Raw genomic sequence first — 16,860 nt, 5'->3', positions numbered from 1 at the left:
AATCCTTATCAATGAGTTAGTAAGTTTCTGCCAGTTGCACAAACTGCCTAAAATGATTTTCCAGTTGGCAGTCATTCTAACCCATTTAAATCTAAATATGCTTGTATAACAAAATATGCAAGCTAAGTTGGCAACTCTAGCTTTGATCTTTCAGTCTACAAATATCTGTTGGGCTGTTTTCTTTAAGCATCTGTTAATAAATACTTGGCTTAGGAAATATATGCTGCACCCAATTTTAAGTTTTTTTTGTATCATATTATGTGGTAGAAACTGCCAAAGGTTTATGAGAAATTCAGTGAAATATTAAGTGGTATATTCAAGAAAATCATGCAGAATACATTTTGAGATAGTCATTTGTATAAGGCTGCCACATAGATCTATCTTTAACACTTATGCGACACTTCAAAATTGCACATTAAAGACTTTTTGTTATGATTTAGGGGCCGTCTCTATTTTCTTGCTAAATAAAAAGTTTCAATTTTATGTTCTCACTACCCATTGACATTATGTTTAATTAATAATAGACCATATAGTTATCTAAAATATGTTTTATTTTCTTAAGGATGTTATTAGTTTTTCAACCATCAATTACTTTGTTATATTGCACTTGACCTGCTTGAGCACACAAGCTAATGGAAAAGCCACAATAATATCCATGTTGTATGACATAAAACTCCAGATTTGAACCATGATAAACACTTCTGTTCGTTCAATCACTGACCTTTCTCAGCAATATTCATCACTTCTTGACATAGACCTTCTTATACCCTCACTCTTCTTCCATTTACCTACTTTTTCATGTTTTCAGTTTTGGTTCTCAGCTTGGGCCAAACTGAAACAAAGGAAGTCTCTTAGTTCTTTACCCTACAGCTCACTGCCCTGTGAAGGTGTTGAAGCAAAACTGTAGCTTCATAATAGTACCTTCACTCAGAGTAAAGTTTTATTTCCCCCCTCTCTGAAGGGATTCCTACCAACATCATGGAAATAGGTATACTACATGCCCAAACTTTGCACAGTTCAAACACTACACTTTCATAAAACCAGGAAACTCGATGATGAGCATATTAGTGGCCATGGCCTACGACCATCCTACTTATCACAAACAATACATCTTGTTTTTTTCTATTCTTTGTGAACAAATCTTTTTCAAAATTATATTTTAAGGAAATACAAGGAATGTACAAGAATGGTGCACATTCATGGAAGTATATTGAAATACTTGAAAGGAACATTATGTATATTATTTTCAGCCTTTGCCAATATGTATAAAAATAAAAGCTATCATAAAATGACAGCTAGAACTTTCAATGCTGTTTTACTTCTGCCACCTCGAGGACTGACTAGGTCCTATTACTTGTCTTACGGTCATTGTGAAATGGTACTTGTTTACAATTCATATCATGATAGTAGTCTTTTTATGTTAAACATTAGTATTTCAGTGCTTTTTCATTCCCATGACATCTGTGTAGTTTGAGGAATAAACATGAGGACAATAACACCATTGTGCAAATCTTTTCTGAAAGTCGGGCCGTCATTGTGCAGAATCATGTGTACACGCCTGTGTCTTTAAAGGTATGCCTGGAATGTGGTGAAGACTATTGTTCAGGCTGCTTTGCTAGAATGCACCAGAAGGGGGCACTGAAGTTCCACAGAACAACTCTATTACAGGTAAGATTCTTTTGCATCCATTCCGAAGATGATATGCATTTAAACATCTTATTAAGAGAATTCAGAAAATTAATTTTTGAAATCTTGTGTACATTCATCCTTGACATGTATCTTAAAATTATTTCACTGAGTGCTAATCTAGATTCTATTTTGGCATTTAAACTCATTTAATATGGTCCCTCAAATACTTAGTTTGATTACAATATTAAGATGAGACAATATTCTCATCCATCACAGTATTATTAGGAATTGACTTATTTTAAGTGCTATTACTAGCTAGTTTATGGAGAGAAATTTGTTTCCTTTCATGTTATGTAAACATTTGTTCATCTTTTTGCACTATTATTTAGATAAGCTCATCTCTTCAGGGCATTCTTTTTTTTCCATAGGCTAGAATTTTATATTTGCTGTTTTAACTATATTGACAACTTTGTAAAATGCCTTAACTTTAGTCCCAATAAAAACCTTTAAAGCTTTCATAGGTAAAGAAATTACGTGGTAAGGTAATAGAGATGGCATTACACTGATTAGCATAAATGTTGCAATCATTCGTCATAAATTAATTCCTTTTGTTGCTGGAGTGTATTCTAGGAAACTGGGTCTATGCTAGATAGTGACATTACATAGACATAGGTTAACATGGCTAGTATCCTGATGGTAAGAATCTGGAGATAAAATGAGAATCAATGATGTGACTTAATAGCTACAGATTCTAGTAGCCCATAGAGAATGAAAAGGAGTTGACCAGATTTGTGTTTGGAAACATGTTTGTGAGATTCCAATCTTTCTGCCAATCTACATGTCCTTTCAGTATAAATATATCTAGTTCCTAAAGATTCTGACCCATTATGAGGAAGAAAATAAAGCATCTAATAGATATGCCTTATGTGCCATTACAGACCCCCACCCCGGGTGTGTGTGTGTGTGTGTGTGTGTGTGTGTGTGTGTGTGTGTGTGTGCGTGTGTGCGTGCACAGACTAGCTGAAGCTGTCATTCTTGATGAATCTGCAACCCTGTTTTTGTGACTTTGTTTCTCCCTAAGAACCTAAGCTTGCTGCTCAGGCTGAGCTGCCTAATCCAGGAGTCATAGGGATCTTTTATTTCTCCACCATCACAGCACCCAATTTACAAATGTATTCCACCATGCCTGGTTTTAAGGGTCTTTGCCTTCCTAGGCAAGCATACTACTTAAGGAGCTACTTTCTCAACCCCTGTACATTACTTTTGAATTGTCATGCATTGTTTGAAGCTTGCAAACAGAAAGGACAAATAATATGGAAAGCAAAACACTCCTTACCTTTGGGACAATTTAACTGAATACCTCAAGAAATCAAAATTAGTCTACAAAAGGGAGCCTAACTGTTAAAATGTAACTGCTATAAGCATTCCTTGTGATGAATGTCAACACCAATGACCTTACTATAAGTTCCTAATAGAAAGTTTCCCCTGGATGGTTTATTCATTCAACACAATTCACTCAATGAAAAGAAACATAATGAAGCTTTGTGATGCAGATATAAAGGAGAGTGAACCACAGCTTCTTCCTTTAATCTCGGTGCTTAAGCTTCTTAATGTATCCAAAATGACTTCTCTTTTTCTGTGTCTTCTCTTCCCACTTCCCCTCTGTCTGATCCCCACACATTCTTCATAGGACCTGAATATGACTTTCTGTAGATTTGTGGATATAATGCGGGTCAAATCATGCTCATCAAAACAACCCACACTAGAGAGTACCTTCTCAACACTGAGTCTTTTTTTTTTTCTACATTTCCCTATCAGAATCATTGAAGTGTATTCTATAACTTGATTTAGATTAATTTGATCTTTTCAGACTCAAATCTTGTGAAATTCTAAATGTAGAATCAAGAAAGTGAGAAAGCATTTACTATGCACATATTAACTATTATACATTTTTAAAACTAGATTATACTTATTTTGAAATGTAAATTTCCTGTGGGCTCCATAGTGCCTTTGCAGAGAGCACTTACAGCAATCTGCAGGCTATTTTTGCATTTTTATTAACATATAATTTATAGATATTCGTTGCATATATGCAAGCTCATTTGGTGGTTCCATGTACCTCTGCCTTGAGAAACATTACCCAAACAAAGCCAATGAACCTATCTCTCACTTCGGCCACCATATTCTATTTTTCTTTTCTGTGTGTGTGTGTGTGTGTGTGTGTGTGTGTGTGTGTGTGTATGTGTGTATGTGTGTGTGTGTGTGAGATAAGAACACATAAAATACTGCTGCCAAAGTACTTTCTGACTGCAGATGAGGAAATGTTAAGCCACAAATAGAAAATTGATATTTAAGCTTCTTAGGAATTTGAAATTGAGAAAACACATTTGTTTCTAAAAGTAAGGATGGATGAATTTCATCTGTATTGAATCAAAGAGGCCACCCTGCCTCCTTGGAAGGTTTTGATGCATCAAAAATGCCATCTAATACGGAGAACACTGTCTCTTCTACACTCATGTTATATCACCCCTATTGCCCTCCAGTCTGTGGATAACAGTGCTGTTATGGGGCAAGTCTAGGGAAGTCTGCATGCTGGCCTGCCTTCTGCCTATTTGCCTGTTTTCTTTCTTTCTCTTCCTTTGTTCCTTCGTTCCTTCGTTCGTTTGTTCATTCCTTCCTTCCTTTCTTCCTTTCTTTCTTTCCTGTCTGTCTTCCTTCCTCCCTTTCTTGTTTTTTCCTTCTTTCCTTCCTTCTTCCCTCCCTCCTTCCCTCTCTTCAGCCTCTCTGTCTTTCTGTCTATGTTTGTCTCCTCCCTGTTATTTCTTGTTCATTTTTGCTTTTTCCCCTGGTCTTTGGACCTTGTATCCAAATGGTTGTAATTTGGATATCCTTACTTTGTAGATCTCATTGATGAATATTTTTGTTTTTGTGTTTTATCGTTTTGGTAGTGATTATAATCATGTGATTTCATTGACCATGGAATTTATACCTAATCTGAGACTTGAGACAGATAGCTGATATAAAAATATTAAGTATTGCTATAGAAATAAATTGCTATGTAAGGAGAAAACATTCTTGACTAATAGCCAATTACTATATTTTAGATTCTTTAATCTATGGTAATTGTTGTAGTTTTATAATAAATTAGCAAATTTGATACTTTTAAACCATACAAGTCCTTGTTCTACATATCAATTCATATTGTGATTCAGTCATTACATGCATTTGTAAAATGCTATGTAGTTTTAAAAATTAAAGTTCCTAGAATACTAAAAGCAAGCTGTTTATTATAACTACCATGTGCACTAACACTAATGTTAAAAGATATTCTGTTTAATTTATGGCTTATCTATACTTGGCAATGATTGAAATATGTCAGGTATTCCTGCCTTTTTCAAGTCCTGCTAAATAGTTAATCATGTGCAGAATAAAGTGTAAAGGTAATGGAAGCAGTTGCAAACTACAAAAGTTGTACTTCTTTAGTTAGAAAATTTGTCAATACTGAAACTCATTTTTTTTCTCAAACTGGAGTCATGGGTCCCCTCAAAGAGCATACATGGGGGAACCCATGGCTGCAGCAGCATATGTAGCAGAAGACAGCCTTATCTGGCATCAATGGGAGGGGAATCACCCTTGGGCCTCAATGATTCAGTGCTAGGTCACTGGGTAGGTAGGGGAACATCTTCATAGAGGCAGGGGGAGGGCCCCGGGGGTTTGTGGAGGGAAAACTGGGAAGGGGTGTAACATTTTAAATGTAAATAAATAAGATAACCAACAAAAATGAAAAAAATAAGATCTTAATATATCAAGCATCCGTATTTCCTTTTTAACATAAATGCTCAGACAAGGAGAACACTAATCAGAGAAATAGAAGGCTACAGAAAACACAAAAGGCATTCTACTGTGAAGTAAGACATTCACTGGGGAGGTTGGATTAAGTAAATCATTAATAGATAGATTATAGTAAGTAGCTTTTCTTAATTAGAATGGAGATTCTCTTAATTGCAATGATGAAACCTCAGAATGGGGGTGGTTAGAAAAAAAAGAAGAGACTATCCAGGGTAGAAATTGATGCTGTCTCGGATAAAGCATCTTATCTCCAAGGGAAGGTGTGCTTATATAAACATGAGTGTAACTGGGAATCTATGTTTGTATACATTAACATACATGGAAATAATGGCTCATTAAATGACTCTCAGTACCAGAATACAATTTATGCTTATTAACTTCATTATATTTTACATTTTTAAGTTGACATTGTCCATTATCCGAATTTAGGCACACATTATCTCTGTCCCATTAAGGTTTAAAATGATATATTTTGGTATAATGATTAGTCATTGTGGAGAATATCATAATTACTTGGGTAGTTTTACAAAGGCCATTTGCCGTACACATGCATATTACCAGTGTGATGTGTGTGTCACTCAGATTCCTTTATTTCAAGCTTACAGACACACTTCCTTAAGTGCTTGAAAACTGCTGGAGGTGGGACAGTATTGAGATGCACTCCAAGAATTTTCCTTTCTTATAGTATCTACCAATTTAACACTATTTTAAAGGGGTCGCTTCATTTGTTTGTATTCTGCTGATATACTACGCAAGCTGTATAATTTATAGGCAATAAACACTATATTCAGATGACAGCTTTTGAGGCTGGAAGGGCCACACTCGAGGGACTGCAACTGGAAAAGAGGGCCTTGTGGCACATAAGACAGTAAAGAGGACTGAGGTTGTACGGACTATCACATAGCTACAGGTACAAAAATAAAATTCCAGGAAACTATTGATAAATGATTTGGTTGGTCATAATCATCATGTAAAGATCTCACTTGGTACTGCATCTCAGCACAACACACGTGGGATTTACATTTGAATGGATTCTAGAGGCAGACCTACAGCCCATATCATAATCCCCACCCTGTCTTCCTGAAACAATTTCAACCGGCCTATTTGTTTCAATTTGGACCAACTCTGGTGACCTTTATAATTCCTGCACTGAGGTAAGCATATTATTCTTTTCCTGCTTTTCACTCTTATCTTGCCTTAAGTTGGTGTTTCCTGAACACTCTTTAGTAAGACTCTGGAAGACAAATTCTACAATTATTTTTGAGGAGAATTCAATTCATGACAATGTAGAATTCAGAGTAAACTTAAAGCTTGTTATTGACTTAGGTTTAGGGAATGATAGAATTTTTAAAGGTCAGTGCATAGAAACCTAGAAGTCAGCATTCAAGTGTGAGGGGATAGATAGGAACAGCCGCTATACTACAGAGTCAAAGTCACCAGTCATGGCACGGGTGTTAAGACCATGAGCTTGTTGTTGCTCCTAGAGTTGTCTAAATATCTGTGGGAGGGTAGAATTACCCAGATGGTTGACTGATGCCTAAATTGGAACATGTTCTACTCTGGACCCATGAAGGAATTGAATTGAGCTTGCTCAGAGTCTTCTTCTAAACTCATCAATAAGGCAGACTGAGGCAGATACCTAGAAGTTACTCTTCAAAGGGAATTATCACAAGCACACAAGATCTTACAGGCAAATTACAAAATGATTCTGGAAATAATATAAACCAATACATATTAATGTACTTAGTACTCAGTACATACATAGTACTTCGAGGAAAAGTACTGTTGTTTCTTTACTATTGCTTGAGTATGAATGGTGCTTATTCTAATATGACAGGGCTAAGTTCATGTCACCTTAATCTAATTATCACTTTGTACCAACTCAATTAAGGGATTCTTAAAAAAATCATATTACTATTTGTTCCTCACTCTTCTATGTCTTCTGATAAAATTCCAACTCCTATAAGAAATGTACCACATCTATTTGTGTCAGAATTCTCAGTTCCTGTATCTGGCCCTTAGAAATCAATTTTTGAGGGAATAAAAATGTGAATGGATTCCTAATGACATGATCACATCCCTAAAATAGCATAAGGATTTTAGGTTGCAAAATTTTATTTTTCTCTCTATTTTGAAAGCTAAAGAATGTATTAGCCAAAATTCAATGAAGAATATAAATGTTGATATACTTTACAGGTGAAAATTTTACAAAAGAATTCCCTCATGTGTGTCAAATTTGGCCTTTAGTTAATTTTGTAGTTTTTGGAGAAGTCGAAAAAGGTGCCTCTGAAGCATATTTATAGTAAATATGACTTGTATAAGCCAAATTTTATTTTTGCAGGGAAAAACTGCAGATGTAGGATAAATAGAGCCTCCTACCTGCAGAAAGCTTTGTAACTGCTACAGCCCCTGTGGGATTTTAGAAGCCATGGAGTGCACATTGGCTCCCTGGAAAATAAGAACCAAAAGTCAGGCATCTTATATATACCAAGACTCTGCTGCTGCCTAGACCCCGACATAGGGCCTCTCCCAAACAAACACTGACAGAAACTTTCCTGCTAGCAAGCCAATATGCCTGCTTCTGAGTTAACTGCTGCCCAGCTTGGTGAGAGCATTGAGAGTCTGACAGTTTAACTCCGGCAGAATGCCTGGTCAATGTTTCATTTAAGTGTTTGATCATGCACTCAGAATTTCAAAATTAGACTGATAGGAAGACCAATAAAAATACTTTTCTGGGAACAATTGATAGGATTGTTTTTCACAGAGAAGATATAATTTTAAAGAGAGGATATTATAGGTTTAACCATGTATGATGTAAAGTTCAGTGGATGTTTGCATTCTTGCTGACTTGTGAAATTGTAGGTCTAGTTAATTTTGAGGTCAAATTTGAGGTCAATGTGGAACTCAAATGGTCCTTCACCGCTACTGTCATGCTCCCGGCATTCCTATTCATTGCCAATGATCTTCTATTTTCTCTCTTATAGATTAGCCTGATTTGCAAAAATATGTAACTTGCAATCAGTTTACCTTACTGTGATGTTCTAACCTTTAGTTGACATAGTGCTTCAGTATTTCACTTAATTTTATGGACAAGCAGCAACACTGTTGCATGGCCTTACCAGAGTTTATCCATGTATTCATCATTTGATGGTTATTTGTGTTGCCTTCATATTTGGGGCTATCGTCAATAATGTTAAGATATTTTCAATTTAAGTTTTTTTATTCGTTCTGTTTGTTTTGCTTTACTTTTGTGTATATATGTTGCAGGGGGATGAAAAGGTCTCTCTATATTGCTCTACTTAGTCTCCTGGAACCAGAATCACATATGTACATGTTATTTACTAATTTGTTTGAGGACAGTGTCTCTCATAGACAGTAAATTTATTAGATAGGCCAGACTCCATAGCTCAGGAGCTCCTAGGAGTCCTTCCTTTGTTTCACAAGAGTTAGAGCTACAGTTGCATATGAATCACTGTACCTGGCTCTCACTTGGGTTCTAGGAATCTTTGGTTAGACTATCATGCTTTCAAGAGAGTGACTTTATCAGTCAAATCATTTACTTAGACAGGAAAGTTTGGGAAAAGGAAATGAGGAGAATTGGAAATGCAGGCAGGAAAAAAAGTAGGGCTTCTATTATCATTCCAGAGCAATGGATGATTTAGAGAATGTATTATAAGTGTGACAGGTAGAGCACCCAATGCAGTGGAGAAGATCCCTGCAGTGAATGGATTTAATGTAGAGAAGTCTTGAGCGAATTTCAAAGGGAGAAGAGAGTGGTCTTTCATGTTTGTGCAAAGAGTGTCTTAAGATAAAGTTATATAGGCAAACTCAGATACTTACAGTACTGTGGAGAAAAGTCAATGACAATATAAAAACTTTTCTGCTTGTAGCATGTGCTATGTGCATCGAATTTTATTGTTCATAGAAAGTTTTCCTTGAATCTAACCTTTTCCTTATGCCATTTACATTTAATGCTTATGAAACCAAGTAACATTAATTATAAGTTCAAAGAGTTATTTAAAATAACATTTATATTCAGCAATTTCATAATTTTCTTGAGGAAATTGTTAAGCAATATCTTCACATAATTAATTTATAAAGATTGATGATGTTAACATTCATGGGTGCATTATCATCACCTTAGTTATAACAACATACTTAATTGATTGCTGCAAAAGTAACATTATTCCCTTAAATAGTGTGTTTTGGAGACGAGGGCATTTAACATGGAGCTAGAGAAAAATAAGTAATGAATAAATGCATAGAATAAATGCCTACTCATTGCGTGAGTATATTGATATGTGATAACCAAAACAGATAAATAAATAGTCAAAATACAATAATGAATACTAATAAGTAATAGGAGAGGGAAAGCAGAGATAAGAGTTCAATGAAGTTCAAAGATGAGTTAGGTCTTAGGACTGGAGAAAAGGCTCAGCCATTTAGATTATTGGCTGCTCTTCCAGAGGCTCCAGGCTTGATTTCCAGTACTCACATGACAGCTCATAACGGACAGTGACTTCAATTTCAGGCTATATGATACCCTCTTCTAGCCTATGTGGTCAACAGGCACATGTGTTGTACAAATATGTATACAGATAAAAATTCCCAAACATAAAATTGTAAGTAAATATACTTTAAGAGATGAGCAAATTCTACAGTTCTGATAGTCACAGAAGTATCTGTAATGGCAGTAGGCCTTGTACACTGAGGGCTCTTTCCACATGTGCATATTAAAACATTTTGCAAAATTTTTATAGAATAGTAAATGCAAGTTTCAGATTATAATTGTCAGGCATTTAACAATTCCTATTTCCTTCTTATTCAGATTTTAGATAATAAAATATTATTTGGGCAATCTTTGATGTCTCACCAAATATCAAAACTTTTATTTGATGACACAATGGTGGATATTTTGGGAGCCTTTATTCTATGTAAATAAGGTTTATGTTGTTTCCTAAGGTTTCACAGCTTTACAGTGGTTTATGTTAAGTTAGTTTCGGCTCATCACTCTCTATAGAATAAAAATGCAAGAGGAATACTATATTTAAACCCAAATATTACAGGTTTCTTGATCACTTTATACTGCTGTGTCTCAAACTCTGCTATTCAAATAATTGAATATGAAGTCATTTGTTCTTCGTGTAGCTCAAATGTGAGTAATTACTGAAAGCAGGTAACTCAGCTGAATGCATTCATTGTACACGTAATATTAGTTGAAAACAAGAGCAAGTACTTGCTAAGATAATTAATATAGTACATAATTATATGGCATCAAAACTGCAAATAGGTAGCAAGATTGCAGGTGTGAATTCCCCATGTTGCTTTCTTTGGTTCTCCTGCCTTAAAGATTGCTCCATAAGAAGAAGTTCTTGATGCAATAAAAAAATTGAAAGGTACAATTATTTAGACACTAATTATGCTTTTCTTTTCCTGAGACTGGATGCTTGCACGATTGAAAATACATTATATTTAGAGCGATTGCATTCACATGTCATCTTGTCCTTTCAAAAAATATTTTAACTGAATGAGATGTGCTTTATTTTATATGATCTGTAACTTTATGATAGTATTAAATATCAAATCTGGATAGTATTTATCAGGTACCATTTATCAGCTGTATGATGGATTACATTTGTAATAAGTTACACATAAATAAACTACAAATGTCAACACTTTTGATCATTTTGATTATCTTCTTAGTTTAAGGGAAAAATATTTCAGCAATTAGTAAAACCTGAGAGATACCAGTCAGCACTTTATAAGAAAGGTGCATTTTAAAGTCTAAGTTCTGCTTTAGATTTGAAGTTGATAAAAAAGTTCAGGCCCATGACTTTGTTTTGGTTTTTTGTTTTTGTTTGTTTGTTTTAAATTATTTTATTTATTTATGTTCTAGATGCTGCCCCATCTCCTGGTCCCCCAGTTCTTCTTCCTACTCCCCTACCCTTTGCCTCTGAGAGGGTGCTCTTCCCGTCCCCCAACGCATCTTCCTTTTCTGGGGCCTCAAGTCTCTGAATGATTAGGTTCATCCTCTCCAACTGAGGCTAGAGCAGTCAGTCCTCTGCTACATGTATGCTGGGGATCTCCAATAAGCCAGTGTATGCTCTTTGGTTGATCGCTTAGTCTCTGGGAGCTCCAAGAGTTAGTTGAGACTGTAGCTTCTCCTACATGGTTGCAATCTCTTTCAGCATCTTCAATCCTACACCTAACTCTGCCATAGGAGTCCTGAGGAGTCCTGACCTCAGTCTAATGGTTAGCTGTAAGTATCTGCATATGTCTGTAAGCGCAACATAGCAACAGTAATCGTGTCAGACTTTGATGTCCACCAGTGAGACTGATCCCAAGTTGGGCTGGTCACTGGTCAGCATTTCCTTCAATCTCTGCTCCATTTTCCTCCTTGCATTTCTTCTAAACAGTAACATTTCTGGGTCAAATATTTTGACAGCTGGTTGGTAACCCTGGCCCTCCACTTGGGGCCCCATCTATCTACTCTTCTGTTTCCCTCTTCCCACCATTAAACATTTTAGCTAAGGTCACCCCCATTGAGTCCTGGGGATCTCTCACCTTGCAGGTCTCTGGGGCTTTCTAGAAGGTCCCCCATCCCTACTGCCACCCCCAGAAGCTGCATATTTCCATTCATTCTTTTGGTCCTCTGAGTTTCTCTCCTGTTCCTACCCTCCAAATTGATCCTGCCCTCTCTCTCACTCCCCTGTCCCTCCTTCTCTCTGTTTCCTGTAATTAGTTTGTTCCTCCTTCTAAGTAGGGTTGAAGCATCCTCACTTCTGCCTTCCTTCTTGTTAAACTTCTGAGGGTTGTGTTATGAATATTCTATAACTCTTGGCTAATATCCACTTATCAGTGAATACATACCATGGACGTCATTTTGGGTCTGGGTTACCTCACTCAGAATGATATTTTCTAGTTCCATCCATTTGCCTACACGATTCATGATGTCCTCTCTTCTTTAAAAGCTGAATAGTATTCTATTGTGTATGAACCAAATTTTCTGTATCCACTGTTCTCTTGAGGTCTATCTGGGTTGCTTCTAGCTTCTGGCTATTATATGTAAGGCTGCTATGAACATAGTAGAACATGTGCCCTTGTGTCATGGTACAGCATATATTGGGTACATGACCCAGAGTGGTATTTCCTGGGTCTTCAGGTAGAACTATTTCCAGGTTTTTGAGGAAACACCAGATTGATTTCCAGAATGGTTGTACCAGTTTGCAATTCCACCAGCAATGAAGGAGCGTTCCCCTTTCTCCACATCCTCACTAGCATGTGTTGTCACCTGAGATTTTAATCTTAGCCATTCTAATTGGTGTAGATGGAATCTCAGAGTCATTTTGATTTGCATTTCCCTAATGACTGTAAATGTTGATCATTTCTTTAAGAGTTTTTGGCTATTCAAGATTCCTCTGTTGAGAATTCCATTTAGTTCTGTATCCCATTTCAATTGGGTTATTTGGTTTTTGTGGAAGTTCTTGAGTTCTTTATATATTTTGGATATTAGCCTTCTATCAGACATAGGGTTGGTGAAGATTTTTTTCCCAATCTGTAGGTTGCCTTTTGTAGTATTGATGCTGTCCTTGACCATATAGAAGCTTTTCATGAGGTCCTATTTATCAATTATTCATCTTAGAGACTGAATCATTGGTATTCTTTCTGTTCAGGAAATCGTACTCTGTGCCAACATGTCTGAGGCTATTTCTCACTTTCTCTTCTGTTAGAGTCAGTGTATCTGGTTTTATGATGAGGTCCTTGATGAACTTAGGCTTGTGTGCAAGTTGATAAATTTGGATCTATCTTCACATAATTTTTTTTGTATTTCCAGAGTCTGATCTTGTTTGTGAATAATGAAAAAGTTTCAATTTGGACTGCTATACACCTTATGCACTTGTCACAGTATTTTTAGCAACATGAAGAGCAATGCTTTCAAGGGAAGATTATTTTCTCTGTTTTTATTTGTTGAATTCTCTCTGTCTCTCTCTGTCTCTCTGTCTGTCTCTGTCTCTGTCTATGTCTCTGTGTGTGTGTGGCATGCATACACTCTCTTGAACTGGAGTACCTCACTGAATCCAGAGTGAGGCAGAGTACCTCACTGAATCCAGAGTGAGGCAGAGTACCTCACTGAATCCAGAGTGAGGCAGAGTACCTCACTGAATTCAGAGTGAGGCTGCTGGGCAGCAAACTTCAGTGTTCTTGTCTCTATCTTCCTGCAGCACAAGGTTCACAGGCATGCCTGTGATGATACTTGTCCCTTCACATGGGATGTGAGGACTTGAACTCAAAGTCTTCTTGCTCTCACTGTAAGCACACTTTCCCCAATGAGCACTCTTACTACTTCTGAAAATTCAGATTCTGTTGTAAGTCATTTCATGCCACCTGTTTCACTCTGAATATTTGGATTTCTCTGTATTTGTGTATGTGTATGTAGGGACTTTGCTACAAATTCTGTTTTTTTTTCTAATTGCCTGAATGGAAATTTTGGCCTTTTTGTCCTAGCTTGTTCTTGATATTTTCCTTTAAGATAGAGTAGATGAAACTTTTGACTAATCATATATTGATTTCCTCCCTAAATTCTGATAAACTATTCAGTTAAGGTAAAGTCTACTTTTATGAAAATATATTTCTAATAAGTTGATCTGAAAAGGCAAATTTATTGGAACAGATTAGTTTGATCTAAGAACAGAGGTATATTTTAGTAACTGAAAGTTGGAAGTAACTCTTTATATTTTTCATAATTATTTATTTGCTTACAATGTATTAAAGTATTTTTTAAATAAGTAATTTTAACTTTTTCTATTTTTAATCCTTTTTTATAGTCCAGTCTTCATCTGTTCCTGGTCTCCCCGCCCCCAACTGCTCCCTATTCCAACTTAAAAATTAAGTCGAATTTCTCAAAATCTTTCGAAGGCATTACTTTTACTTGGTAGACACATAGACTATCACAGTTATATCCATTTATGGGTAAATTTAGTTCTTGCAAAACAAAGGACAATAATGTGTTCTTGCAGAAAAAAAGTGTATAGTTAGTCCTAATTTCAAATAATCAGTATTTATTAGTCATTGAAACTAGTTGATTTATAATACCTTTGAGTTGTTAAAATACATGTTTTTCTTTCTTTGTGTGTATTGCCTGAACTATTAATCTCAATCTATTTTAGATTCTTCTGCCAAATTTTAGAGAATTTAGAATGAAGTCTATGTTTACAATAAATAATTTTTAAACCTTTCCAAGTAGAAAACCAGAGAAAGTTAACACTTTAGAAGGAGAGTTGGTATAGAAGCGGTTGTACATGATGGTTTGGAGGCTGAATCACCAGGACCGCAAATTTAAAATCCACCCCACATTATTTTATAGTGACACTCTTGTCACCAAATCAAACAATAAGCAAAAATTCCTGAATGGAGGCATTCCCAGTTCTGCATTCAAACTTGCGAAGTAAGATGGTGTGGGCTGTGTGTTAACTTTCATGGCTGTGTCAATGCGATCATTAGTATTTATTACTGAGCACTGAGAAGTATTTAGCTGACAGTGGAAGGTACCATCCTTCAGCACAGAGATGCCATCAAGCGTGCCATGATTTCAAAAATAAAACTTTTGCTCTTGGACCTTAACTTCTACAAAATGCCTGTCATCCACTCCAAAATACTACAAAATATCAGCTCTCTTCACTTTGATTAATGCTGTATTGTCAGAGTGATGAATACTTCTTGAATATAATTTGAAAGATAATATCGTTCTAAGGGGAAGAAAAGTTGAGGTGAGAATTTAGAATTGTTACCAGATGAAATCTTATCATCAAATTATGGGGATCAGAGAAGGGTGTGGTAGAACATTGAAATACTGGTAGTAAATCATATTCCTTGGCTCTAAAACTTCTGTCTAATAGTGAAACATATGGTTTGCTATGTTCTGTTTTTAAATTTATTATTATATATTTCTTTAGTTGCATTTCAAAAGTTATTCCCCTTCCTGGTTTCCTGTTCATATGCCTCCATCCCCCCCTCATACAGGTATTCCCTCTATACATCTCCCTTATTGTCCTTCCTTATATTCCCCTGCACTGGGGGTCCAACCTTGGCAAGACCAAGGGCTTTCTCTTCCACTGGTGCCCCAACAAGCCTATTCTCTGATACATATGCAGTTGGAGCCCTGGATCTGTCCATGTATAGTCTTTTGGTAATGGTTTAATCCCTGGTTGGTTGGCGTTGTTCTTATGGGGTTGCAAGCCTCCCTTCAGCCCTTTCAATCTTTCCTCTAATTCCCCCAAAGGGGGTCCTGTTCTCAGTTTGGTGGTTTGCTGCTAGCATTGACCTCTGTATTGGACATACTCTGGATGTGTCTCTCAGGAGAGATCTATATTCACTCCCTTTCCGCATGCATATTTAGACTCATCAATCTTATCTAGTTTGGTGGTTGTATATATACGGGCCACATGTGTGTCAGGCTCTGAATGGCCAATCCTTCAGGCACTGCTCTAAACTTTGCTTCCATATCCCATCCTATGAATATTTTTCTTCCTTTTAAGGAGTGGGAACATCTGCATTTTGGTCCTCCTTCTTCTTGAGCTTCCTATGATCTGTATATTGCATCTTGGGTAATTTGAGCTTTTAGGCTAGTATCTACTTATCCATGAGTGCATACCAAGTGTGTTTTTCTGTGATTGAGTAACCTCACTCAGGATGATATTTTCTAGTTCATTCCATTTGCCAATGTATTTCATGACATCATTGTTTTTGATAGCTGAGTAGTAATCCATTGTGTAGATGTACCACATTTTTGAATCCATTCCTCTGTTGAAGGGCATCTGAGTTCTTTCCAGCTTCTGGCTATTATAAATAAGGCTGTTATGAACATAGTGGAGTATGTGTCTTTGTTATATGTTGGGGCATCTTTTGGGTATATGCCCAAGAGAGGTATAGCTGCATCCTCAGGTAGTGTAATGTCAAATTTTCTGAGGAACTTCCAGACTGATTTCCAAAATGGTTGTACCAATTTGCAATCCCACCAACAATTTAGGAGTGTTCCTCTTTCTCCACATCCTCACCAGCATCTGCTGTCACCTGAGATTTTTATCTTAGCCATTCTGACTGGTGTGAGGTGGAATCTCAGGGTTGTTTTTACTTGCATTTCCCTGATGACTAAGGATGTTGAACATTTCTTTAGGTGCTTTTTAGCCATTCGATAATCCTCAGCTGAGAATGTTTTGTTTAGTTCTGTACCCCATTTTTAATAGGATGATTTGGCTCTCTGGAGACTAACTTCTTGAGTTCTTTGTGTATTTTGGATATTAGCCTTCTATCAGATGTAGGATTGGTAAAGATTTTTTTACCAGTCTGTTGGTTCCCTTATTGTCCTAATGACAGTGTCTTTTG

The 16,860-nt window shown here is 36.4% G+C and overlaps 1 protein-coding gene across 18 annotated transcripts in view; it reads left to right on the top strand.

Moving 5' to 3' along the window:
* Zbbx (zinc finger, B-box domain containing) overlaps positions 1–16,860 on the top strand; it is a 104,051-nt gene that overhangs the window by 21,667 nt on the left and 65,524 nt on the right. For all 18 annotated transcript variants that reach the window (NM_001029922.2, XM_087627012.1, XM_087627005.1 and 15 more), the window contains 1 exon segment: positions 1,573–1,668. In NM_001029922.2, coding sequence (NP_001025093.2) covers positions 1,573–1,668 — 96 coding nt within the window.

The sequence above is a fragment of the Rattus norvegicus genome, chromosome 2 (assembly GCF_021556685.1).
Source record: "Rattus norvegicus strain SHRSP/BbbUtx chromosome 2, alternate assembly SHRSP_T2T, whole genome shotgun sequence".
Lineage (NCBI taxonomy): Eukaryota > Metazoa > Chordata > Mammalia > Rodentia > Muridae > Rattus > Rattus norvegicus.
The sequence above is the reverse complement of the archived record's forward strand: the minus strand, read 5'-3'. Positions and strand labels throughout refer to the sequence as shown.